The sequence below is a fragment of the Corapipo altera genome, unplaced genomic scaffold (genome assembly GCF_003945725.1).
Source record: "Corapipo altera isolate COAL_440 unplaced genomic scaffold, ASM394572v1 46, whole genome shotgun sequence".
In the NCBI taxonomy this organism is placed as follows: Eukaryota; Metazoa; Chordata; class Aves; order Passeriformes; family Pipridae; genus Corapipo; species Corapipo altera.
The window spans coordinates 2,933,451-2,960,895 of record NW_020884883.1 but is presented as its reverse complement, the minus strand read 5'-3'; the positions used below and the strand labels follow the sequence as shown (position 1 = coordinate 2,960,895).

Here is a 27,445-nt window from a genome sequence, read left to right as displayed (position 1 = left end):
CTAAACCATTGACCTAGAATCTTGCGTCTGTTGACTGTTGCAGTCAGAAAACAATTTTTTTTTTAAAGATGAAGTAATTTAAACAGTAATAAAAGTTTTTTTCCAGGCGCTGCTCATAAATAAATTCAATTCCTTAAAATGCCAAGAAAGCTCATGTATACACACGTTAGGGTAGATTGGTCAGCCTCAAAGTTGTGCATTTCCAAGACAGCATAGCTACTGCAACCCTCTGCCATCCCACTTGTCAGATAATGGGAGGAAGGACAGTCTGAGTATCCCATACACAAATCTGGTGAGCTAATTGGGAACTGGTGGACTGCTTCTAGCAACAGGGCTTGTTTTCCAAATGTTCTCACGTCACTGCCTTGTGTGACAGAACACTATCTAAGAAGGTGGGAATTTTGGCTGTATATGTCTGAGAATTAGCCTGATACTTTGGTAATGCAACAGCAATCTCAGCTGGTATTGTGACTGTATTTTATGAGAGTCAACTGCTCTTCTGGCTATAGATTTACAAGTGAATCTCTGAGTGTAACTCCTCGAAGTTGCTAAATTAGTCTCTGTTAAGAACATGAAATTTCCAAAAAGGAAAGCACTTCAAAGAGGAAATTTTGCATTCCAGTCCCAATGCACATTGGGGAGGGGTCATTCTGATGCTGCGTCACTGATACACACCTTCCTGCTCTCTCTTAAGATGGGAGTTGACTAGTGAAGCCCTCATTTATGCTTTACAGTGTCAGCAGGAATACTTCTAGCTCTCTTCCTTTTATAAAAAAAAGATAGATTTAAAAGAAAAATGAAAGAGTAAACACTAAAACAGGCAAAATTAAGTCTGTTACTTGTTATGATCAAGAAAGAAAGTCTTCTTTTTAAAAGGGTAAAATCTAAAAAGCATTCTGCACATTTCTAATTATTGTTTCTATGTACAAGGGCAGAACAAATGTTTATACTCAAGATATGAGTTTCTTAATCAGAGGTTCATTTAAAAGGTATTGTAAAATTCCTATTTAATTGTGATATGTCTGTCTTAAACAATAAAATAATTTAGCTTCCCATAGTGTTCAAAGCTTTCATCTTTATATCTTATTTTACATTTTTACAAGACTATGGAGAGGAAAACCTTCATAATGTAATTCTAAGTGTTTTATTTTTGCTTTTCTATATATATGATTAAAATTAGATGTTGGTGATAATGTGATATTTGATGCCAGCTTGGCTTTTGATTTTTTGTGCTTTCTAATATTAAATTAGTGTTAAAGACTATCTTTTCACTGTTTTAATTTCAGATTTGGATTCTCTAACAGGGCATGCATTTCCAGGTAAAGTGGACAGTTAGATTAGATTATGTTATTTGTTTGTTCTATACTGAGTTTATTGAGTTTGCGGGGGGGGGGGGGGGGGGGGCATGACAAATTATTTTGGTGTGCTTCTGACAGCATTTTTTTAAATGTCAAAATTGTACTATTAAGGGTTTTTAGATTTCAGATAAATGAAGAATGGGTAGCTATTACATGCACCAGTTTAAAGAATAGAATTGAAAATTTGCTTAAAATGTTAACTACGTTATATTTAATGTTAAACAAATCAAGGGGGAGAAGAAGCTGTATTCCAAACCAACAAGTCGTAATGAAAGGATTTTAAGTTATTCAAACTTGCATGTGATTCTGTAACGAAGGAAAAAAACCCACCTGTTGGTGTTTAAGGAAAGCAAAGATTCAATAAATATGAGAGTGAGTTTCCAGTTTTATTACTAGAAATGCGTAGGAAATAGGTTTTTAATAGTAAGAACATAATTTTCAATAGAAAATCTAGAACAGATGAGAACATAATTATGCTAATTCTCTGGATTCTACTATACACATACATTTTTTTATGCTGTGTGGAACTTAATTTTAAAAGCAGTCCACTCAAATAAAAATTTTAGAATTTTACAACTAAAATTACTTTACAATTCAAACATTTTGAGTTGGGAATTTTTTAGCAGAAACATAAGAGCAGAGAATTTGATACTAAGTGATCATGTGGACTTCTGTGTTACTTGGGTAGAGATTTTGGCACAGAAGGAATATAAATGAGCACTGTGAAGTAAGGTAATTCTCTGCTGCAAATATCTTTCTATACTCCAAAGTTTCTTGAATAATCCTTCAGTTGAACAGGTTGTGAAAATTAAGGCATAATTTTTGTATCCCAAAGAGATTTAGTCCAAATTTGTGATGATATTTATCATTAGAACAATATTACTATTTGTTATGTCATTGGCTTCTAATGTGTCTATTGCATAATATAATACTCCTCCTTCAGTTTTTGTTCAAAGAGTATTCTTTAAAAATTAGGGGACAGTAGATTTATTGAAGGTTTTCCAAGCATTCCTTTACTGTAGGCACTAGGTATGCTGTAAGAATTACAATAGAACAAATGATAATAAAAGGTTAGAAGTTCATTATAATGAAATTTGTGTGCAGTGTGGAGCAGATCTGGGTACAGAGTCTGTCAGAGGTATTTGCACTCAGATACAGCAGCACACCAAGTGATGTCTGTTTGAGAAGTCAGAAGACTGTAAATGCAGATTTTGCCATTTTCGTCGCAGATGAGGAGACCCTTATTCAGAGTATTTTGGTTTGGTTTGAGTAAGGTTACCCATGCTTAATAGGACCATCTTGTAAAAATGACCTTTATGACTGATGTCAAATATATGCATGTGTCACCAAAATAGACATTGAGACAAGCAGTATCAGTACATCTTTTTTTTTTTTTTTCCCTCTTCTTTTTAAAGGTTGAGTCCGCTTTTTGTTTTGCATGAATATTTTGTGTTACTAGATGATGCTGTCATGGTGTGTCCCATCTTACTTTGAAATATGACAATCTTAACATAATGATAATGACCAGTACTGACAACAGAGTATATATGCTTCAGAATTATGGCAAAGAGAAATCATGCTTATTCTGCATGGAAAATATCCTGAATTGCAGGACAGGTCAATTACATGCCTGCATTACATTCCAAGTGTAACTGTGCACAAATCCATCCAATGACCTGTTATTTAGCAGAGACAGAAATATCTTTGAATTTAACTAACTGTCAAAGGGATGTAGGAGAACAGTCAATAAGCATAAAAGCCCAGAAACATGCACTTTCATATTTGGAGACTCACAGTATGAACACGCTGCTGTGCAGCTCATAGAAATCACTAGAACAACCATTTCTCATTTTATGCTTTATTTGACAGAGTTGAGACATACTCTTTTCACACAAAAGTGTAAAAGCAGCAGAATGTTCTGTCTTGCCTTCAGCTTCACTTACATTTAATAATTAAGTCATTATAGTAGTCTGCTAAAATAGTGCAGATTGTATAATTACAGATGTAGCTAAACTAAACACCAAAAGGGATGCTTATGTATCTACTTAAGTTGGAAAACACAGAACACTAAATTCGTCCTGATACCTGTGTGCTAACATGATTACTCTAGTTAGGCTAAAATATCTTAACTTTCAGGGGACAGAGAAGATCAAGGTGTTACTCATGCATCTTTAATAGCGATTACTTAATTAGATATGTCAAAATGATTTTAAGTGTGCTAACAGGTGATTTTTTTCACTGAGCAAACACAAAACAAACTCATTTGAGATTTCTCTTTATCTCACCTTGGGAAAAGCATACCTTTGACCTAATCTAGCAAGATTCATTAATGATACCTCTAAGGGTATGGTGATCCAGTAGTTTTTCATTTGACCCTTGGCCAATGCTCTGTAGCTGCGTCAGTGAAATCCTGCATGGGTGCTACTGCCAGGCCCTTAGCAGGGCAGACAAATCAAACCTGGTTCTACACTGACCTAATCACACAGGTTCCAGGGCAGAGGTGGTTTGCATCCATCTGGATGACTTCAAATTCATGTGAGCTCCCATTTGGGTATGACTGCTTGGTGAATTTCAGGCTAAGAAAAAGTACTTTCCCTATAACCACTGGCCACTGCATCAGCTGCTCCTGTGTTTTCTATAAATGTGGACAATCTTTGCTACTACAGAGACAGATCAGAATGTAAACCACACCTAAGTATCTGTCTGGTTTTTTATGTGAAAGGAAAAAGAAATTCTTTTTAACCCTTGCGGTTGATCAGCTGAAAGTATGAGATTTGATTATAGTCATTGTCTTAATGCAGAGCTGCAAGTGTTATGGGCATGTTGAGAACTTCCAGAAGCTGGATTAAAGCATCTCTTTTACAATGATATCTAATCTCATCCTAAAGCTCCAAGCAATGGCAAGTCCACCAGCTCCCCTGGTAAGCCATTCCAATATTTAATTACCCTTAGTGCTAGGAAATTGCAATGTTATGGAAAGATTGAATTTGTCTATTTTCAGCTGCCAGTCTTCCTTTTGCTATGCCTTTGTCAGCAAGACTGAAAATTGTCCCTTTTACATCTGCTTTTTGAACAAGTGTCTATGAAAAACTCTTTGCAATGGCCTGTTGAAAGACCTCTGCGGACAGAAACTGGTGGCCGTATTCTGGCTGTGCCACTCGGCCTGATGAACTTTCTGCCTTGATCTGCAAACCTGGCCTCTTCCACAGACTGTCACTTTTATCACACCTATGACTACTAAAAATTTATATACAGTAGTCAAGGTACCTTTCAACTTTTGTTCTGGTAAATTTGACATGTATTCTTTAAGGCTCACACTGTAAGACTGGTTTTCTAACAGCTGTCCTAGGAACTCTCCCTTTTTTTCAAAAGCTATGAGAATATATTCATGTAGAATTTCATGCTGTATATAGAAGTAAAGTACTTTCTTATTTGTACATAGCACCACCTTTTTCATTCTCCCTTTTTAAGGATTTAGCTCCAGTTCAAGTTACAGTGTTTATCTGTGTCAAACAAACCAAATGGTGATCCCAAAATATAACTGATAGAATAGGAATGAACGTTTTTTCCTCAGTTTGATGTGGCTAACATGAGGTTTGAGGTGGAAGGGAATGCTCTTATGGCAGCACATGAAATCTAACTGTTTTCAATCTGGTCATACCAGGGTGGGCACCGAGTTTTGGGTGATCATTGTTCCAAAAAAGAAGGAGGATTAGCCAGGATGTGTTTTTAAGGAGTGGGATTAAAAAAAGATAGAGACTTCAAAGCCCATTCAAATGAATCCCTCAATCTACAGGCCTATACCTAATATCTTTTATGAACTAACTTAGATCAGGAATGTACCTTTAGCACAGAGAAGGTAGTTAACAGCAGTTGACTGCTTTGATTTCCAGTGGCTGTGAAGCACATCTGTGAATTCCTGTTCTGAATCACATCCATATTAATTAGGTGCCACTTGAGTTAGGAGTCTACAGTAGGTAATCCAAATGCACCTTCTGCCTCTATGTTGAATTTTCTTTTAGTTCTGCTTTAGAGTGCAGTGTTTTCTCTGTTCTGTACTACAACCACAAGGTACCCAAACTCTTTAGTAAGATCCACAGACTTTGTTTTTCATTTTGTTAATGATGAATGCTGTTTTGTTGCAATTCATCTAAAGAGGCTTGAGGTTTTATGAAATACCTCAGGCACAAAGCTGTGGCTGTTTATTTATTCAAACAGTTCATTGTGGGCAATGTAATGCTAGATTTCAACTTCAAAATGTTAGGGTTTTTTTTATTTCTGAAAGTCATTTAGTAGTCTAGGAAAAGACTGTTGTCTTCAGCACTGTCAATAAACCTAAGATAAAGATAAGTGGAATGAGCATTCTCAGGTCTTTATATAATAGCTCAAGCTGTGGTAGGAATTTGGCATGTGCATTCCTGTGGGAAGTGTTTCTCTAGAAAGAGGGCCTCAAACACTAAGCAAATGTGAACACAAAATATCCATTCTAATTCCTAGGTGTATCTGATAAGAATGCCATAAGGTGGTAGGTTAGTGACCTGCTCATTTTCCAGAAGAAATAACACTTCGTATAATGAACATCATTTCATTGGTTAGTTAATGGCCTACTGAACTGGGCACTTTCCTTTTCACAGATCTGCTGAGTCAAAAGCTTAAATGGACATTTCATTCACTGCGCTAGTACTGGGGTGTTGTAATTGAAATAGAAGTTTATCTGCAAGTGTCTTCTCAGCCATATTATTTGCACTTAGGGTGGTATTGAGTCAGAAGTACAGAAAGTCTTATCCTTATCCTTTTTCTCTGCCTTTGTGCAATGTATGTGTAAGGCTGGTAGAATATTAATGAAAAATGGATGGCTTAGAACAAATAACACTGACTGAAATTTAGTACAAGAGTATCAACAATGGAATATCAAAGTACAATGTATTTGATTAGAGCTGACAGATTTTTAAAGAACAAATTTGGAGAAAATTTGTGATGTTTTTGGCTAACTATCATCTTGATTTTATCCAGGAAAGTACTTGCCCAGTGAATTGAGTCTGGCAAAATGTTGTGGGTTTTTTTCCTAACCTTTATACTGAACTTTAGTAACATTCTTTTTGATGCTCAAAAAGAGAAAGATATTTCAGCTTAGACTGAATACAAGCTTGATTAAAACAAACAAACAAACAAAGACTAAACAAAAAGCACAGACAAACAAAAATAAAACAAACAAACAAAAAAAAACAAACATAAAATGAAAACCATCAAACCATAAGGGGGTAGAATATGATGAGCTAGTAAACAAAACAAAACTGTAAAGGTCACTCACAGCTAAGGTCCCTTTGAGCTTAGGTAAAATTGAATGGACAGAATCATAAACTAAAAATGAGCTGTCTTTCATTTATTATACTTCATCTAGTATGGGTCTTATCCAACTTCCTAATTCTCTTAGTTCTGTTAGTTTCTTACAGTTCTGTATTTGTTTTGACTTTTTTATCTCAAGTAAAACCATGAAGAGAAAGCTTATGTGTTCCCTATGCTTCTGTTGCCTTTAGTCTTGATTGGGATTTAACTGTTCACAGTTTTGCTGTTCAAAATACCAGTTTTCTAGATGAACCTGCAGGTAGAAAACCAAACATTATATACCAATGTGAAAAGTCTGCTATGTGAATTTGCACTGGGGGATACGAAAAGATTATTTCAAATTGATTGAAATTTATTTCTTTTTTTATTTCTGAGCTCCTTCAGACTCCCAGTCCAGAACAGCTCATATGTTTCCAATCTGGGTTGCTCTGGAGCCTGCCTTTTATGGGTATTAAGCAATGAGGATTGCACATAACTGAACAAATCTTTCGTGGGATTGGGATACAGACAGCATGTGTTTTGGGGAAGTTCAGCTGGGGTGTGCACAGTATGGTGTGTCCCTGCTCCAGAGTGCAGACTCAGTCATAGAGTTACAAAGAAGGGAAAACAGATGAAAATTACTAATCATGCAGGAACTTGACAGTTGTGTGAATTTCATACCATTCATGTGTTCAAATGTTTATTTCTGTACCCTAAATTTCACCTGTTTATTTTCCACTTAACTATATGAAAAAGGAAAAATGAAAGGGATATGAATTTTTCTTGAAAATGAGGTAATCTCAGAAGTGAATGAGCTATATACTCCTTCTTTGAGATTAGGAGTCTCACAGAAACATATAATGCTGGTGCTTTGCCACATGAGTTTATTTAACTCTTTAGGACTACTTGATCTCATTTCTTCAGTTCTTCACTATGATTTATAGTTGTTCAACAGGAACTATGTAAAGACTTCTCGGTATAGAGGTACAACAGGTACTACTAATAATTTCCTAGTCATTTATATAACATGAGTTATACAAAATCACAATGAGTTCTGCACAATTCTTGGTCTTGTTTAATGTCAAGTTAATGATTAATTTTTAGTTGTGCTTTTAATTCATTCTTTTGATATGTATTAACTATTGGGTTTGAGTGCTCAGGGATACTTCATGTTAGGGGTACAGGATGAGTTAGTGTAATTATATACCTCATTCATTACCACCAAACAGAACTAAAAGGAATTTAAATAAATAAATAACTGAAAATATTGGGACTCTTCTACTAGATACTGTAGAGCTACATGATGTATCTCTGATTTGCAAATACGTGAAGTCATGGCTTGATTCTTCTTTAATTAAACATTTCTTTTTAGAAATATCTGAAACATGATTATTTGAGAGCAGCAAGGGCTACAGTATTTATGATATTGGGTTTGTCAAATGTTCCCCAATGTTCTATTAAGGCAGCAATTTTTCTAAACTGTCATTCAACTATTCTTGCTCTGTGTTTAGGCTGTGCTGCTGCTGGAAATTGTTGGGAACCTATTATGATGCAGAACATCTTAAATAGCCCCAGCACTTCATAATGTTAAGGGAAACAGGTCAAATGAAGACTCTGAAATGTTAAGTCTCCTAAAAGAAATATATTCAGATGTTTTAAACAAATGCAGTAGACCACAAGAACTCATATGAAGAAAGATATCAAATTGGAATTATAGCCAAAGACAAATCTGTAAGGAGGATAATTCAGATTTTAAATTGAAAAGAGGACAACCATGTTGATGTTAGACCTTGACTTCTTGCACACTTTAACTCCTCATTTAACTGTCTCCTTTAATTTCCTCTTTTTGATGATATGGATTAAATTTAGACTTTTTTGACAGCTAAATATCAAAAATACTTTTAAATTTCCACGTACTAGCTACTTGAAATAGATAAATATGAAATACTACATTGATGAGGTTTCTATTTACAGTGATTATGTACTGTCCAGTGTTACTCCTTAGTTATATTTAGGCCGGCTTGTAGCACCTGAAGGTTGTACTTAAAATATTTTACAAAATAAGTAGTTCATAATAGTAAATATTTTTCAATTTTTATATAATATATATTCTATTTTATTATATATATGTGTTTTAAAGGACACAATATAAATCATGGCCATTATGATCCTCAGTGGCCAATTAAGTGATCAAGTGGCACTTTTTAATGTATTTTAGTTATTTGCTGTATGCGACAAGGAAGATTTTAAAATAATAGTTTATATTGTAGATCTCAGTTTTTAAGTATAATTTTAGATAAAATAATCTTTGATAAAGTAATATCACCTCATAATATTTTTTAATTTATAATTATATTTTTGAAACATTTTTGCTTCTCTTGAAATGAGAAGTCTCAGCTGTGAATCACAAAAACTATCCCAAGGAGAATAGATGTTTAGATAATTCTCTATAAGCCAACAAATTCTGCACAGTAGTTTAATGTATTGCATAGACCACGAGTCAAATATTTCTTTGCTGTTACAAGATTTTTAACAGGAATAAATCATACTGCTATATAAACATATTCTTATGAAAATATGAAATGACACTCTCAAAGCTAAAATGCCATAAGCAGTCTTTACTATTTCAAAATAAACTTTTCAATATAATTTAAATTTTATTTTTTACATAGTTCTAGAACTGTTTCCTGCTTCAGATCTCAACCAAGGAAGTGATCACGATGATCAGAGATGATAGTAGCTGGTGTTTTCCATAGTTGTCTCTGACTAAGTGTGATTGTGATTCCTGTAACAATAAATTATGGATGTGGTAGTGTAAGACTTACCTATCAAGGTCAGTGACTTGTGTATGTTGTGTGTTTGATTTTAATGCAAGACTAGCCACTACTAGTTAATATGGAGATGACTCTTTATAGTCCTGGTGTTTAGCACTGAATCAATTTCTTCAGAAACAGGATAGTCAGTATTCTTGTTAGTTCAGCAGGCACACTCAACCTGCATCACAGGTCAAGAACTAGCCATTGCTGTGATGAAATCTGTAAGAGGGGCTTGCAGAATTTGTCCTGTAAGATAATAAAGGCTCATGAACTATTTCAGTAGCTTAACCTAACGCTCATTTATCGATGTGGAGGTACAGAGACATAGCAACACAACCAATGTGATCAAAGCAATGTCCAATTTATTATTTAAATCAGTTAACTTTTATACAGTTTAGTTTGCTCAGGGTACATGCTCACAACAAGATGATTGGATAGCTCAGTTTGTGCACGCATCTCATGCTCTCAGTTTATTGGATCTGAGGCTCTGTCCACGCGACCTGAAATCATTCTTGGCATAGAAACCTCTTTTTAATTAATCTGCTTTTAGGGATTTTCCTAAATCTGCAGATGTACTTTTATCTCTAGGTTCTCAAGGTTTTCTTACTATAAACATATTATGTTCTCAAACCTTATAATTAGATGCACAACTAACAAGTATAAACATCACATATTTTCACACTCAGTCTATAAGTATAAACAATACATGCTTGTCACTTCTATGGCAAGCAAGGCCTACAGAGTGCAGGAAAAATTGTTCAGAGAAATCTCTCTGTTCCGGCGACACTCATTTATTGTGTATGTTCAACTACAGAATAAAAATACTCTTGTAATAATTACTCTGGTAGGTGTAATGCTTTTTTTTTTCATATCAACTGAACACTTAAGCCTTCATCACAGTGCTAGATCATACATACTTGGTTTGTCCAAGTGTAATAATATTCAGGTTCTGTGTATTTGTTTGGATGGATGTAGAGGTAGAGGATTATTCTTCTGTGCCATAGGATCTTTATCTGTAAAAAGGCATGCATTGCATTGTAGTTGGAAAAAAGAAGCTAGCTGCCATGTTTATGTTTTATATATATTTTTAGGTGGAGTTCATAAGTGGCATTTATTGTATCTTACACTTGATCCCTGAATTGCTCCAGTGAAATTTTCATGTTATGTACCCACAGGACAAATGTTTGTACTCCTAGCTACTTTTCCAGCTGCTTGTATCACTTCCTGTCTTTGATCTACTGTTCAACTTGCCAAAATGGGAAAAAAACCTAGAAGTCAGATAAATTATCTGCATCCTAATATCATGCATAATTAATTCTCAGCGATGAAGTTAAAAACTTAATGATTTTGCCTTTTGCATATTTGTATAGTAAGGAAAATCTGTGAAGAGGTGAGTGCCTTAGGGTTCCTACCAGGGGCTCAGCTCAGGACAACTTCAGAGACAGACATCACTTCATTACATAGTCTATCAAATGCAGCAGCCAATACAGCTTGCTTTCAAAAGCATCCATTTCTCATGGATGGGGGATGATTCATTTGCTGACATCAATCAGATCTCTCCTTCAGAAGGAATTCTGCCAGCCTTACTGAGAAAATAGTATAAGACATTATTCTTTGCAAGGCAAAAATTGCAGGCTGCAGTCCTATACTTCCAGTAGACAGAAATTGATGGTGCTCCCCCTGATCTTTCCATTTAGACCTCAGCTACTCAAGTGTGAAATTTCAAGGTAACTTTAGTGAGAATATTAGTTCTGGTGTTTCTGTAAGTTCCCATTTAAAAATTTTTTCCTAGACTTCTTTTTTTTAATTTAAAGCTACAGAGCCAGATGTTTTTAAAAAGCACTTTAAAGTGATTCAGATTAAAAAAAAAAACAAACTCACAGGACCATTGGGGAAGCAAAAGTATTACGACTATGGGAATGTGTCAGCAGTGTGTTAAATTAGTAACTGTGTGTAGGCTCAATATGAGATTTAACAGGTGCCCCAGATATGTTGTGCTGACTCCGTGCATTGAAATTAATCTTATTCTGGTAACTGAGGGGAAGAAAGAGAGAAAGAGGGAATCTGCCAGTGAAGATGCTGCTTCTGCACATTCCAGAAAGAATCAGACTAACACAGAGACAGGCCAGCTTCAGGTGTCTTTCACTGGATCTCCTGCACCATAAGGAGAACTAAATTAGTATGTGGTGGGTTGAGGATGGTAGAGAATCCCATGAAATACAGATGAGAAGAGAAAGAAGCATTTTATTGTCCTGCATCTGAAATAAAAGCTGTGTCTTCCCCAGCATTTCCAGTGATTTGCTTCTTTATTGTGTTAGGGTCTTAGAAGACGTACTTTTGTGTTTTGTAAATTGCAATGACAATGAGGTGCCTAGAATGGAAAGCAGCTATCTTAGCTAAATTATGTTACCTGTTACTATGGAAATGGTAGCTCACAAATTTTTATGTAAGCGCTCAAGCTACAATACTTATGACTTCTTACTCTAATGGAGCAATGTTTATACTTCATCCACCCTCAAGTTTTTGCTTTGCTTAGTGACAATATTGGGCAGTAATCCCCAAGAGCAAATGCTGAAATAATACACCATTCCATAGAAATATCTTTCATCATCATTAACTGGGCAATTTTTGAGTTGCAACATAATCAGGAAGATCTCAACCTTTAAATATGATTTATATCTCCATTGTGCATGGTTTTAATATATATAGTTACAGGAAAATGCAAATCATTCAAAGTAAACATTGTTTATTCTGCCTCCTTTAGTATCACCTTTATATCATTTTTTGATTTAAGTTGAGGTGTAGCCCAAAAACAAAAGGACTCCCTGAAACAACATCTCAGCCTTGGCCATATTGATCAACATAACTGGTCTACTCTGGCCTCCAATCGGGAGGTCTGGAGACACGCCATCTATAACACTGCTGCTTCCTTTGAGAAAGCATGCAGGATCACTCTCGAGGACAAAAGACAACACAGAAAGAATCGTGCCTTGCAGAATATACCACCTAAGGAGTCTTTCTGCTGTGCCTTTTGCAATCAGACTTGTCTATCTTGCATTGGCCTTATTAGCCACCAGCGTGCTTGTAACAAATGTGGATAGAGCCTTTCCCAAATCTTCATTCGCGAAGCCCAGCCATGATGAGCCCAAAAAAATCAAAATTAGAATAGGCTTCAAAAGTGTAGCCCAAGCCCTCATAAGTTTTATCCAAAACCTCATTTCCTGCTACATCTTATAAGACATTCTCACTGAATCCAGTAAAAAATTTGTTTTCTTCCTGCAAAGAATTACTTGCATTCTTGTAACACTTTCAACACCAGACAAGATGCACCCACTTACTTAAGTGTTATATTTGTCTTGAAATGACAAATTGGAATTTGAAACTCATATTTCCCCCATTTTTTATCAAATTATGTAGTTGCTAAATAAACAGAGAACTATCTGCAAGAGAGCAGAAGCAAACCAAGCAAAAGATAATTTCCCTGGAACACTATATTTATATTAAGCTTGTGATCCAAGTAAGTAGATAAATATTATGAGATGAAAGCAATTTTTTCTGAATATGGAGGTGCTGTACTGTCTTCATGTCAAAGAAATCACAGAGCAATTGCATTCCTTGGGCAAGCAAGGTATAACGAGGTATCCACTAACACAAAACTTGCACAGTGTGCCATCATGCATTTTGTGGGTCATTGCTAGGATCTTTGTTACAGTACCAGAGGGAAAGATAAGTAGTAATAAAAAATGTTTTTCCTGTCATTTTTCTTTGATCAAACCTTCCTTTCCTCCATGTCTATAATTAGCCAACCTCTCCTACTGTAGGACTAGGTCATCCCTTTTTTACACATCTGGTCTGAATCTCAGCTGTACCAGTTCAGTGAACTGTGCTATCCAGTGCTTGTGGCTGCATCTGCCACAGTAAACTGAAGTGAACTGGAGTCTGAGTCTCTTCGCTGGCATGTGGCCATCCACATAGTTAAGTGCCAGCACACTCCCTGTGCGTGTGCCTGGGTATGTTTCAAGAACTAAGGCTGGCCATGCATCTTTCCCAAAAAACAGTTTTGATGCAGGCATCATATTTGTGGAAGTGGAAGAGGGGATGAAGGATTTCAGTGGGCCAAGCAAGAGCTGTGTAGTGTCAGTCTGCCTCAAGGCCGGTGTGATGGCCCCCGGCCTGTTTTATTTACTTGTGTCATGGTTTAACCCTAACTAGCAGCAGAGCCCTGTGCAGCCACTTGCTCACTCCCCTCCAAGGGGAGAAAATCGAAAGCATAAAAGTGAGAAAACTTGTGGGTTGAGATTAAGGCAGTTTAATACGTAAAGCAAAAGCTGCACCAAAAGCAAAGCAAAGAATTCATTTACCGCATCATTCAGCTGTCTCCAAGAAAGCAGAGTAACGGTGATTCATGAAGATGAACACCATCACTCCGAACGTCACCCCCATTCTTCTGTCTTCCCACAGCTTTTTATGCTGAGCATGACACCATGTGTTGTGGGCTATCCTTTGGGTCGGCTGGGGTCAGCTATCCCAGCTGTTGTCCCCTCCCAACTCCTTGTGCACCCTCAGCCTCCTCGCTGGTGGGTTAGGGTGAGGAGCAGAAAAGGCCTCAATTTTGTGTGAGCACTGATCAACAACAATGAAAATATTCTTGTATAATCAGCACTGTTTTCAGCACAAATCCAAAACATAGCCCCATACTAGCTACTGTGACAAAAATCAACTCTACTCCTGCCAAAACCAGCACAGCATGTAAATAGAGTCCATATAGATATAATCCTGAGCAAGTATGCACTTGTGCAGAGATATTATCTCATTGGGACTATTGCACTTGTTTCTTCTGTAGCCGTCAGATAGCCGAGTTTTCCCTGTTAGAGCCTGTACAGAACAGGGGGGCAGTTCCTCCCTTGGTGTACATTATTGTAATGCCTTTCTAGCTCAGAATACTGACATATTTTTAAAATAAGAGCTTTACAGCCCTTCTTATGTGGCCTCATAAACAACTTTCCTTGCATGATCTGATTCCTTTCAATTAAGTAAGTTTTGTCAACAGGAACTTGTCTTCAACTGCATTTATTTTCCAGTTGTTTCTGCAGTCTTTCTGCTCTGTCTGATTTTTCCGTTATCCATTGGTACAATTTAAGATGGGGAATACATTTCACTCTTTCAGGCAAACCCAGTTATTGTTCCAATTAAGAAAGTGGCAGGACTCCCGGGTCAGGATTTGCTTGATGCACTAACTTCTGTCAAGGTGGATTATAGCTCTGTTTGTAGACTGTCACACATTTTTAATTATATTACTGAACGTCATGCTTTGAATAGATGTTACACTATTCACTCCTCATAAACTCTAAAAAGTTATGTAGTGTGTTCGTATTTTGCTGTGTAATATCATAGCTTGTCTGTTTTCTTGACCTCTTCCTCTGTATTTTAGTGCTTAATCTTTAAAATATTGCATACAGTTTGCACAAACTTTTGCAAACCTCTCCAACACATATGTTATGCAATAGGAGGAGTGTCTGCAATAAGAATTAGGGATGAGATGATGTGAATGTTTCAAGTGTTTTATGGCTTTGAAGTCATCTCTTTTATTTATTGAGAAAAAAGCACATTTTGTGAACAGAAGCTCTCTCAAGTGGATACCAAAATCTTAGTCAATTTGCACAAGACAGCAAATTATATTTTCTTGAAATAGAGGTGTTTGGGGTATTTGAGATTTTTTTTCATAGTTATATAGCTGAAGTCTAACCTGTTTTCCCATCAGTGCTGGATATGCAAAGAATGCTAGATAAGGTTTTGGGCATGTTAGGACAAGATAGAAGTATAAGCTATCACTGTCTTTAATTGTTTTCATAATATTTCTAAAAAGTAGGAAAAATAAAAGTTTTATGAATCTATAGACACTCCAAACCAGCCTTAGTACAACTTTCTTCTGGACTGTTAAGGCCACTCTTATTGCTCTCAAACCCTGACACTAAGTTCAAAATCCCTAAAAATTGCACTGCTGATTTGCCTGAGTTTGCATTACCAGACTTTGGCATGGAGGTAAGTACAAACATAGCTGGGGGACTGACTTCACAGGGCCTCCCTTGGAACAAGTAGGTCAACTCTGGAAGCTGATTTCCATATGTTAGGCAGTGGAGACATACAGCCTGCGGCAAGACTGGATGCTGGAAACTCTCACTTCTGCATTTGCAGATCTGAATGTGAGCTTCTCCACAACCTGCACCCATGTGGGTGTGAGAAAGGGGAGGGCAGTGGCCTTCCCACCTTTTGTGCCCTGGCCTCCAAGCTTAAAGTTACTCAGCAATAGCAAGGCTCATCCCACACTGAGTATCTTCAGCTCTGGATAATCTCTGGACCAGGTTTCAGAGGTGTGCAGTGGAGTGTATCAGATGGTGAATCCGTGCAGGGGTTCATAGACTCATTAGGCATTGTGGTGTAAGGTTTCCCTGTGTGAGAGTGTCCCTACATCTATGAGTCACCTCCTGGCAGGGTAGGAAATGCTCAACATAGGTACTGAAGAATATTATTGTTAGTAGCTACCATTTAGAACTGGTTGTCATATTTGTTTTGCTTTGCAGTTTCACTGCTTTTTTCCTAAAAGATAATTTTAACTCTTGCTAAATCATAGACAAGTATTCAGCGTGTTCGATTGAGGCAGAATGGACTGGGTTAAAACTGACAAGGTTCAGTTACAGGAGGTGCAAAGGACTGGGGAAAGCAGGGCTATGGGTATTTCTTTGCAGTATACCACAGACCACTGTGAAGTTTGTGCTATCAGCTGCCAAATTTGGGCCTCACAGAAGAAGTGCATTTGGAAGAGGAGACAGCGGGGAAGATCCCTTCCAACAGTGATTAGTGTGTCTGTCTCTAATATTAGCCTACCTGTTCAGCCTATCTGTTTTACTGCATTGGAGATACAGAACAAGAAGTTTTGAAAAAAAAAATCTCTGGGTTTAATTCTGGAGGGGGGGAATCGGCTGGGGTTAAAAGAGATTTGCCTATTTTGTTTTGTTCTTCCTTTTAAAGAATTTCACTGCAGGATCCTTGACATGATTTTTTTGTACATTAAGTATCTGATTCTACATTTGAATTCCTAAGGTAACATTCATCCAACTTGAATCTAAGTTCAAGTTGGATGAATGTACTGTACTACACTGTAGGAGTCTGTGTTAAAGCCAGTTACCCCAGACTCTACAGTAAATGGAGAGAAGCAAATACTTTCATGATATGGTTCATAAGACCTATTGAAGATGTCTGTTTTAAGATTAGATGAATAGCAACCTATTCCCAAATAGCACTTTATCTCCACATTGGCTATCAACAGTGTTTGCTAGGATTTAGGCAGTTGAGTCTTGCTCCTGTTGAGCCAAATAAGCATGCAAGGTAAGTTCAGGCTTCTGAAGTACTTGGAAGTATTTTAGTAGAATTCTAGCCAAGTAAAATAAATTTTTGGTGTTTTAGTGAATGATAAGTAGAATGATTTTTCCATCAACTACTCTTCATAAGAATTGATAAGGTATTAAGTATAGAGTCAAGTCTTAATTAATCAGGATAACTGATGAGCATGATAATATGCACAAAATAAGTTCCTATTTAGGCAAATGGAAATACTGAAGTCTAATGTCCCATGAATTGTGTTCATTGTCTGACTCTTCATCCCTCCCTTCCCAGTGTTCCTCTGCTGTCCCATGTAACAGCCCATACAGTAGTAATGTTGTTGCTACCCTTCAACTGTGTGAGCACTACCCACCTAATACCCATGTGCCATTTGAGCATTTGGCTTCTGCCTTAGTGGACTCACTATTGTGCATTTCTCTACTCATTTTCTGATTTTCACAAGTTGTCTCTAGTAATTCTTATTCCTTTTTAAAATCAACCCTTGAGTTCAGTTAGTTGGTGAGGAATCTGCAAACTGCCAGACCAATCAACAACCTGATTGCACAAGTCAGATCTTCTTAAAATTCTATGCCAGAAGAACAAATAAAGCATATATTAATAAGATTGTGAGAATATGTAGTGAAATGGCAGTTGCAGACAACTAATACTAATGATACTGTGGAAAATGGAGATGAGAGCTCCCTAAATTAATGTTTACTGGAGTGGTAAATCTCCATAACACAGTGCCATGGGTAGGCATCTATAGACATAAAGAAAGGGGTAGTATGTATAGAACTTCCTTGGGTGGGTCTGCATCATAACAAACCCTCAACTGCAAAAATGCAGGCATTGATAAGTGAGAATCCAGTGTCTGAAGTGTTGTTAGGGACAATTATTGCCAGTAAAGGAGGCTGAAAAGAACATGGTGTTGACAGCAAGCACGGGAAAACTGAAAGAGGGCTTGGGGGGAGCAGCTCATGTTGGCTCCAAGCCATATGAACAGGCAGTTACCAGGCACAGACCTTGCAGCTGCCCAAGGCAGGTGTGAGGGATCTTGCTGCCGTTAGCCTCCACTTGGGAATACTTGTGATGCTGCTCCTGCCTGTGTCTGCACTGGAATTAGTTGGTTCAGCAGGCAATGGAACTTCTGTCCATTGAACCCAGCTTTATGCAGCTGTTTTGTCCTTTTCAGCACAAAGACAGTGCCTAATAAATTTTAGCAAAGTGGATACATGGTCTTTACTAACATAAAACATTTGGCAGATACTTTGGTGGATAAATAGGTTTAACAGTGTAAAAAACAAGTGAGTTAGGTCAACTTAAGGTGGTCAAAGCTGGCCCCCCTGCTGTAATTTATGGCTCTTCTAGATGTCTATATTTTTAGTCAGTCTACTCAGGCTCTGGGCTGGTCATTTGTGAGCAAGATTCAGACCAAAAAACCTTGCAGCCATATTTAATGTGATACAGTATGGAGCTAATAAAGCCCTACCAGGAACTGAGTTGAAGCCCAGTGCTGTGCTAATGATGACTTTCATGGCTATTGCGTGGAATTCGGCTGAGGAATAATCATTGAAGCCTGTGCTTTAGCAAAAAGCTTTACAGAAACCCCCAGTGCTGACAATCTCATGCTGTATTTTACCTGCAGTTTGTGAGAAGCTTACTCATTAAGTTAACTAATAAGGCTTGCAAAAGCACAGGATTCAGAAAACAGCATTAAAGCTGATGATAATTGTGAAAAACACCTCTTCAAATATGATCTGTAAGACTGAATAGAGTGCCATTTAAAATACACTTTTAAAAACTAGGCTCTGTGTCCAACTGCCTGAGAGAAATCTCACGAGTACTTCGACATCTCTAATCATGCTACTGTGCTTTTCAGGTCTTTTCTTGCTGATCTTGGCTTAAAAGGTCAGCCATGTAACATTCATTACTTTGACCTAGCAGCATCAGGCATCTGTAGCAGTTAACTCTGTAGCTATTATTCTCTAAACACTTGGAGTGAAGGCCAGAAGCCTCAAAGTCTTGAGCTTTGAGTTTTCTCATGTTTCAACAGAAAAATTTTTCTTTTGAAAATGACACAAACTATATCTCAAGTCTATCAATAAGGCTGTAATGTGGGGTGGAAATGGGAAAGCAGGAACTGGCTGCCAGTGGTAATCCTTACACAACTAGAATACATAATTGCATATCAGAAACAGAGGATGTGGGATTTTCGATGGTTCTTTTTTATTATTTTATGTATTTATTTATGGAATAATATCTGTCTCTAAGGCTTAATGAAGTACTTCTAATCTGTAAGGCATCAGGCTGAATAAGAACTCACATTAGACATTTTACTTTTGTTTGTATCCATAGAAACTGCATGTTTAAATGTGTTCAGTTATTTTTGTCTTTGGAGTATTTATGTGCCTCAGAATTTGGACATGCTCAGAGGGAAAGTTATGATCTCAATTAAATTGTGTTGCCTTAGGTACCATCAACAGGTGAATGAGATATATTTGAATGACTGGTGTGGTAAAAATAAACTCTCTAAAGAGAGAAATTCAGAACTCTGTATTTCAAATAAAGTAACCGTAATGTTCCATCAACTTTTAAAATCTGCACAGTAAAATATATCCTATTTAGAATGTCCAGAACCACCACTTTCTTGCTATTGCACCTTTGAAATCTAATTGAGATAAAGAAGGCCATTGAAGAATGATTTATCAATATGATTGTGTAAATTTAATCTCACTTGGTTTCTCAGCAGAGACATTACAATTCCTCAGAATCAAGGAAAAGCAGCTGAATTAAAGCTCACTTTATTTGACTTTTTAATGTAGAGTTTTACTAAAGAAAAACTGTCATCCACAGTCGGAGAGCTCAGAAGAATGAGGAGCTTCAGCAAATGGTCCAGTAGTAGAGAGCTTCAGTAGCAGTGCTTCAGGGAATGGCTGTTTTCAATTCTGTGACTTAGGAGAAAAAGCTGGTGTTTATTTTTGTTCATTTTATTTGAATACACATAGTGTTTGAAATTCAATTGCTGGGTGTTGTTACTATATTAAATCAGTACATACTGGTATTAAAGGATCATCACTTCCTAGAAAGTACTGAGACTCCCTCTCTTTTAAAATGGATTTTATTTTAATTGCATGAAGGACAATTAGAATGAGTTATGGTGAAACTACAACAACAACTATCAACAAAACCAAGACAACATTCTGTCATATAATAACTTATGTTCATTTGTTGTTTTCTGTTGCAAATCAGAAAGACAAAAGGAGACAAAGTAAAGGGAAACCATAGGAAGTGCAGGAAAGATGATATCCAGAACTTAGTGACCGACAGAATAACCTGCAGAGCCAGAAAATTGTCAGTATACAGGAGAGTACAAGCTTGATATTTATACAGATGCTGTGACATGAACACAAGCACATATTATATCTCCATAGCAAATAACTTTACTGCCTCCAAGCTACAACACAGTAGAGTCTCTAATTTTTCTTCGCAGGCTTCAAGTTAACTAAAGCACAGCCACACGTTTAGTCTGCAAGTAATAAAAATCTATGGCATCCTAAAAAGAAGTTTTCAGAAAAACATGGTAAGCAGAGTGTCATGGAGAGTTACACTGGAAAACAGGCCAATTAGCAATGGAATTTTCATGTTTTGGGTACCCATGTACACTCAGCGATGTGCCCTTTAATTGCATGGTACTGTCAAAAAAATGCCATTTTATAAACTAAGTCAAATTCTAGAAGGTTATATTTTCTTGGGGTATACAAATTCATTTTTTTTGAGACAAGTAAATTTGCATTATCAAATGAACAGAAGGTAATCTATTTATTAAATATACTGAGCAAAGAGCATATACTACGAATGGTGTGCTATGTCTATGCAGAAGGTAGTCACTAAATCATGTAAAACAGATACTAGCAAAAATCTTCTTAGCTAGAAAATATCTGGCTTATGGGCATGCTGTACTTTCATTGTTGCAGTGTCAGACTTGCAAAATTACTTTTTGCTTTAAGAATGACAAATATGCTGTAGTGAAAATTGAACAGGATATGATGCTACAAAAGAATACTCAAGTACAACTCTATTCACTCATAAAAGATGGAGATAGGTTGATGTAATATGCAAAAGAGCTAATACTTTTGCAATCAGTGTAAATGTGTAGTCTTCCATCTTTTTATAAAGAGATTGCTAAAATCTAGAATCATAAAATAATACAAATTATAAGGGAGCTCTGCAGAACATCTGGTCCAGGTCCCAGTCAAAGCAACGCTGACCTGGAGTTTCTCAAGGCCCTGTAGAGTCAATTTTGAACATCTCCAAGGACAGAGATATCTGCAGCCTTTCTAGAAAACTTTGTGCAATATTTGACAGCCTTCAAGGGTGCCCCGTTAAGTCACATTCACCTTGTTATCCACCAGGAATCCCAACTCCTTTTCTGCAAAGCTGCCTTGGAATCAACTGACCACCAGCTCCACTGAGGCAAGAGGCTATTATATGCCAGAGATAGGACTTGGCATTTATCTTGCATACCACGAGTTTATTATCAGCCTCTTTCTCTAGCCAGTCAGGTTCTGCTGAATAGCAGTACTAACAGCTGTCTTGCTGACCTTTCCCCCTAAACTGATACTGTTGCTGATGATGGACTGACTCCATCACCTCCTCCAGACATTAATGTTGTTAAACAACTGACCCCAGTTTTATGTGTGGAGATACCACTAGTATCCAGCCAGTGGCCAAGGTTTTTATCAGTCATCACAACACTGCAAACCCAGCTGTCCAGCTGATTTTGCATTCACCATAAGAATGGGTAGTCCACCTATCCAAATCCATGCCTATGGATATATGAATGAGGTTAATTATACTAATAATACATGTGGTAATCATGAATATTAATGAATTGCATTCATGTTATTCTCACTGAAACCGATATGCTTGCAGTACACGATTAGTATTTAGTCAGTATACTTGGATGTTTCTGGCTATGCAGCTGTTTCCACTTTAATTCAAAGTGTCTTTGGAATTGAATATTTCAGATACAGATATTATCTTATTCTGTGTTTGAGTACTGTTCCAGATGGGATGATAAGTGATTATTTCTAGAAACAGCATCACTATATGGCTAAATTCTACAGGTCTGATCCCAAGAAAGCTGAAATGAATGAAAATAGTCCCATAAATGTTTCTAGATTTTAAATGAGACTCAGTGAACTCCTAAGTTCATGTTAAACAAATGTACTTACATTACTGAGGCACTGGTGAGAACAGCAGCAAAGAGTGTTAAGGAAGCATCTTAAGTATGAATAACTGTTGTTTAAACCGTAACCTGTAACATTTTATTAAATTTACAAGATTTCACTACAAATGTTCATGTACTGCTCATCGCACAGAGAATTCAGATGGGGATGAGGCAGTAATGTCTTAGGCCAGTATCTCAAGCAAGATTCTCAAAAGAATTTTGGAAGCACATGGGGTATTTAAAATGCATTAAAAGTATCAAGGTAGATATAGGTCCTTGTTCTGAAACATCTACCCATCTCTTAGTGGAGACAGAGTAGATATTGTATTAGTACTGAAATATTACAGTGAAAAACACCAAAGATATATAAATACATACACACAATGATAAACTCTGGTGCTTTGAGAAATATTCAAGAACAACAATTTTGCCTTGTGGTTCACTTAGCTGTTTTTGGAAATGCTTTTTTCTTTTCCCATCAAATTAGAAACTTGCTCACAGCAAATGTCAGCCCTATATGATAATCTTTTTCATAAAGAATCTTCAAAAACCTTGTTATCTACATTATAAAAAATGTATGTTTGTATGCTTTCACCTAGGAATTTGAAAGTCTTCAAGTAATATTGGATTAGAGATGGTTCTGGAAGTTTTGAGTCACATATTTAAAACATTGAAAGAGCCCTGGTACTAAAATGATTCATCCACCGTTTTGTAAAACAGATGCACATTATTTAAGATAAAAGTACCTGAAATTTATTAGTTGCTTAGGCTTTTTTTCACTTTTTTACTTTTCATTGTCTTTCATAAAGCCTACCATTAGCAATGAGACTCCTAGTACACTTTGTACAGGAAGGTGAAGCACCCAAGTGAAAAGTCAAAAGAGTAATTTCTCTGAAAGAACTTTTGTAATAATTTGAGGTGAATCCTTGTATTGACTTGGTCAACTCCACTCAGCTTTCTGCACCAAAAATCAAGCTAAATAACTCAGATCTGTTTCATATTGGTACTACTTCTAAGCTACTTGTTTGTACACTTTGATAAGTACACACAGAACAATCAGGCCTAATATAATCTACTTTATTTCAACTACTACATGGATTTTTCAAAAGTTGCAGTTATTCTTTCTTCATTGTTTGAAGTTGTTCCCACTGAGAAGCACTGTCGTGTTTCAGGGATGATGCAAGGTACTGCTTTCTTGGAGAAACTCTGCATTAAATATAGGTCATTGTAACTACACTGAGGTTGATGTACCAGTTGAGGGAATTTAGGGTCACGTACATGCAAAAGCTTGGCTAACAGTCAGGACTGTCACAAACTGATGATGAGGGTACTACACTGTGTAAGTTTGGTCTGGCTCTCTTGCTGAGTCCAAGCTGTCTCCTCCCTCCTCCCGCTCTCTCAAGCAAGGGAAAAAAAAAACAAACCACAGAAAAACCAAAAGAAGTCCAAATAAAATGGAATTATATCAAAAATATATATTCACATATATTTACAATTATATATACAATTTGAATAAATTGTACACACAATAGGGAGCTCCCGGGGGAAAAAAAGGAAAAGGGAGGGAGGAAACAGGGATAAAGAAAACCTAAAAGCAAATATCCTCCAAATATACCCATTAATAGAGAGCTAGTGAATAAATACAAAAAATGAATTAAATTCTTCCCTGAACGAGACAGCAGAACCGTGCAAAGCACCAACCAACTCCCCCACGCCTCCTGGAGGGATTGGAGATAACAGCAGGTCCAAGCAGGCAGGCCCTGGCCTATGCAAGCAAAGACCGTCTGCGGAGAGACCTGTTGCCTTCAGCCACTGGAAGAGAGAAGAGAGCGAGCTCTCTTATCTCCGCCTTGTTTGTATGTTGTGTTACACTAAAGGATGATATGGAATACTTCCTTAGATTTCTGACCCCTGTTGCCAAGGAACGCCTAAAAAATCCAAAAGCCAACCCACTACATACATGGCCACAAGAAAGAGCTGCCTCTCTCCTTCCACCCTGCTGCCAGTCAGAAAAGGCACAATGAACCACAGTAGTGCAAAACTCCCAAGGAATAGAATCGGTACCATTACCTGCCAAAAGTTGACAGAGTTGTCACAGCATTCCTTTGTTATTCAACAGAAATAGCATTTCTGTCACAGCTGATAATATGTTTAGATTGCAGTACCACCATATGACTCTGGTAGAGAATCATTTTGTATTCTGTGGGTGAAAAAGTAAGGCGGGGGAAAAAATCAGATTTTTCATAATCTAATGACTTCTGTACATTGAGCTAGGCCCAATTTGAAAATTTCGGTACCACAAACATGAAATATGTAATTTTCAGGTCCAACATCTTTTCTGTTGCACAAAGGTATATTAAAAAAATACATTGTACATGGCTCTTCTAGGATATTGATTAGACTTTCATGTTTAAATAATACCTCTGTAAACCTATCAGTTTGAGATTAAAGTTCTTTGTACTGCTTAAGTATTGAGAAGTGTATCCTCATACAGCTTTTGAAACTGTTATTCATGAGCTATCAGTTACTTTGAACACTGCAGTAGAGAAAGTGTGACATGTTTGTGTTTTGTAGTTCTTAATATGCTTTATACATGTATTATTAATAATAAGATAGGAAAAAGTGAATATGTTTGTTTTAGGCAAGTGCACTTTTTTGCTTTAAACTGTCATGAACACTTTAATCTTTTTATATTTCCCATTTTACTTGAAGTCTGTATGTAAATTGAAGATATGTTATTAAAAAACTGACAGGTCATACAGGATCTGGTCCTGAATTATGAATATCTCTTAAAACTGAAAAGTTGCAATTGCACAGAATTAAATGGAGAATCATATACAAAGAGAGAAAAGTGAAAGAGATTTTGTGGAATCATGTCCTTTAGTTAGAATCTCAACAGAGTCTCATGCTTCTTTACTTAATTTCTTTCTGTTTCAAGTTGGAACAAATCCCGAGTTTTTCCTGAATTTTTGTTATTTGCATTCGTGTTACACTTTGAGTTTCAGCTGGTTCTCCAGAAATACCAGAAGTTCCCCACTATTCAGTTTAGGATGCCTTTGAGTAGGGACCAGGAAACAAATCTATTTGTGTGTACGTGGGTTTTCCCCATATAAAAACCCAGTATGTGGGTTTTCCATTTACTCCCATGAAAGAGAATTTACAGTTTGTCCTCCTGAGTGTTTTGTGCATCATGTCCAGATCTCAAGTCATAGAAATAAATTTCAATAATCTATTTTTTATTTTTTTGCTGACTTTTTCTAATGTCTTTGTAAGGAAGAATAATGCTATTAAATAAAAATCCATGAAGAAAATATATATATATGCAGAATCTAGATACTCTTCTGCATTGCAGTAGCAATCATAAAAGTTACAAGTCCTCCTCCTTCAGCTACTTTATTTTATTCCTTTGAAATAAATACTAAGAAATCATTTGTAAAATATAGTAAAAGAATCTCAGGATGAACCCAGATGTTGAGACATGCCAGTGTCAAGACCTCTGCCTCTCCACCTTTTAACTAGTTACTCAGTTACTTAACAGTTTCTGGTTTGGGATGACAGACAGCTTTTAAACAATGTCAATGTATTACTTGTTCCTGTCTTATAATTTCCCCACTAGTTTCTGATGTGACAGCTTATCAAATGCCTGGGTGAAATCCAGATAGATTGCTTTCATCACCTTTCCGTCAGCTTGGTCACCCTTTTAAAGAACTCAGGTTAGTTTAGCAAATAAATATTGATATTCAGGATTTTTTTCTGTCTGTCATCCTCTAAGAAGCATACTCTCTTTTTCGTAATGAACGATATGAATGTTTTGCCCAGAGGACAGATTGGTCTCTAAGGAGTTGCATTTTTCACTCCTGTTCATTTCTTGAGTGGAGTGGCTAATGTATTTAACCCTTTTCAAGTTGCTGGTCTGTAACAGCACAAACTTCATCAAGACAGTCTATTTCTGAAGGCCCAGGTGGATGCCACTCTGGTACTAGGGATAAAGGGGGGAAAAAATCAACTTAAAAATAGATCTGTTCAAGTATACTGATGATTTCTTAAGTTATGTCATCTGCTATAGCAACTTGTACAGGGAAAGCCTAGAAATCTCCTGTTTGCAATTTCAACCAGTTCGCTGTGTTTTGCAGCTGGTTGCGCACTGCTGGGCTCTGTAAGCATAGCAGAGAGAAATCAAATGTTGGGCTCTGCTTCTGAAAGGTTAAAGTAAACAATGAAAACTGAAGCAAGAGCTCTTTCATGGGGTGGTGGGTTTTACCATCAGTATCCTGCATGCCACAAAAGGTAAGGACAGGCTCTCCAGTGGCAGTCCCTGGCAGGAGATCCACCAGCTCTGTTCCACACTCAGTGGGTATCACCTTCCAGTTCTCTGTGCCTGCCTCCAGAGACGGAGGCGATCAGGGAACGACATGTCTTGGGGGATTCAGAGTAAGAATAGGAAGAGCATGTGATGCAGCTCCCAGCTGCTGAGGGTTAGGATTCCCACCTGTGGCATGAGAGGTCTTTGTGCTGCACCCCATGCTGTCAATGTGTGTTACCATGAGTGTCACTGAAAGATCAAGCTCTTGTGGAATTCAAACAGAAATCAGCTGCCTGATCTGTGATTTTTAGAGGGTAGTAGAGCTCAGGAAGGATTCAGAAGCCTAGTTTTCCAGCAGTAATGTTTCAAAAGTCTTATCATATTACCAGAAGGTGAATTTTCTCACCAACAAAGAAGCTACTAGTGAAAAACAGAAAATGCTGGATAATTTCCTGACCTCTCTTAGCACCTAATTTTACTGATGTCCATAGTTAAGGTTTCCTGAATCTTGTATCTAATTTCTAAAATCTGGGTCATACCAAGTGGCACACAGTATAATAAATCATTTGTATGCATTAAGTGGGTTTCTTTCCATTTGGAGTCTCCAATATGATTACAACTACCCTTTTGTTGACTAACTCGTTCAGGGGCTTTTCTCTGATATATGCTTACTCCAGTCCTGTAAGACTCCTATGCAAATTTATGGAAAGTTCAATGTTAACTCTTCTAGTTTTGAATTATTGGCCTGCTCTCCTGTGCAAGGATAACAGGCCACATGACCTTCTTAAGTAAAGATGAAGGCTTGATATTACTTCTTTGACATAAAGAAAATGCATGCATTCTGCTAATGAAAGGTATTACTTGGAAATTAGTTCTCTAATTCAGTTCAAGTGTGTGGACATTAAATAACTCTCATAGTACAGAGTCACCAATCAGAACCAATCTATTCATTTCCATCCCTTTATAACCAAGGATCTTTTCCTACTATTTTATCCTTTGATTATCCCTCTATTTCATCCCATAGAGAAGGACA

At 36.9% G+C, this 27,445-nt stretch overlaps 1 protein-coding gene and 1 long non-coding RNA gene across 13 annotated transcripts in view; one reads left to right on the top strand and one right to left on the bottom strand.

Moving 5' to 3' along the window:
- Window positions 1-27,445, top strand: part of DLGAP2 (DLG associated protein 2) — a 399,013-nt gene that overhangs the window by 237,951 nt on the left and 133,617 nt on the right. For 4 of the 12 annotated variants that reach the window (XM_027640969.1, XM_027640970.1, XM_027640971.1 and 1 more), the window contains exons 3-4: window positions 1,287-1,319; window positions 4,160-4,279. The exons of 4 other annotated variants lie outside the window; for them this stretch is intronic. Coding sequence is in view for 4 of the 8 variants with exons in the window: in XM_027640961.1 (XP_027496762.1) it covers window positions 1,287-1,319 (33 nt within the window). In the remaining 4 variants the exon portion in view is untranslated. The remainder of the gene's footprint in view (window positions 1-1,286; window positions 1,320-4,159; window positions 4,280-27,445) is intronic. 4 more of the 12 variants (XM_027640961.1, XM_027640964.1, XM_027640962.1 and 1 more) reach the window with 1 other exon arrangement.
- Window positions 20,377-24,010, bottom strand: LOC113946084. The gene is made up of 3 exons (XR_003527285.1): window positions 23,203-24,010; window positions 22,114-22,196; window positions 20,377-22,022 (listed from the first exon to the last, which is right to left on the bottom strand). It is a non-coding gene; the product is annotated as an uncharacterized LOC113946084 (long non-coding RNA).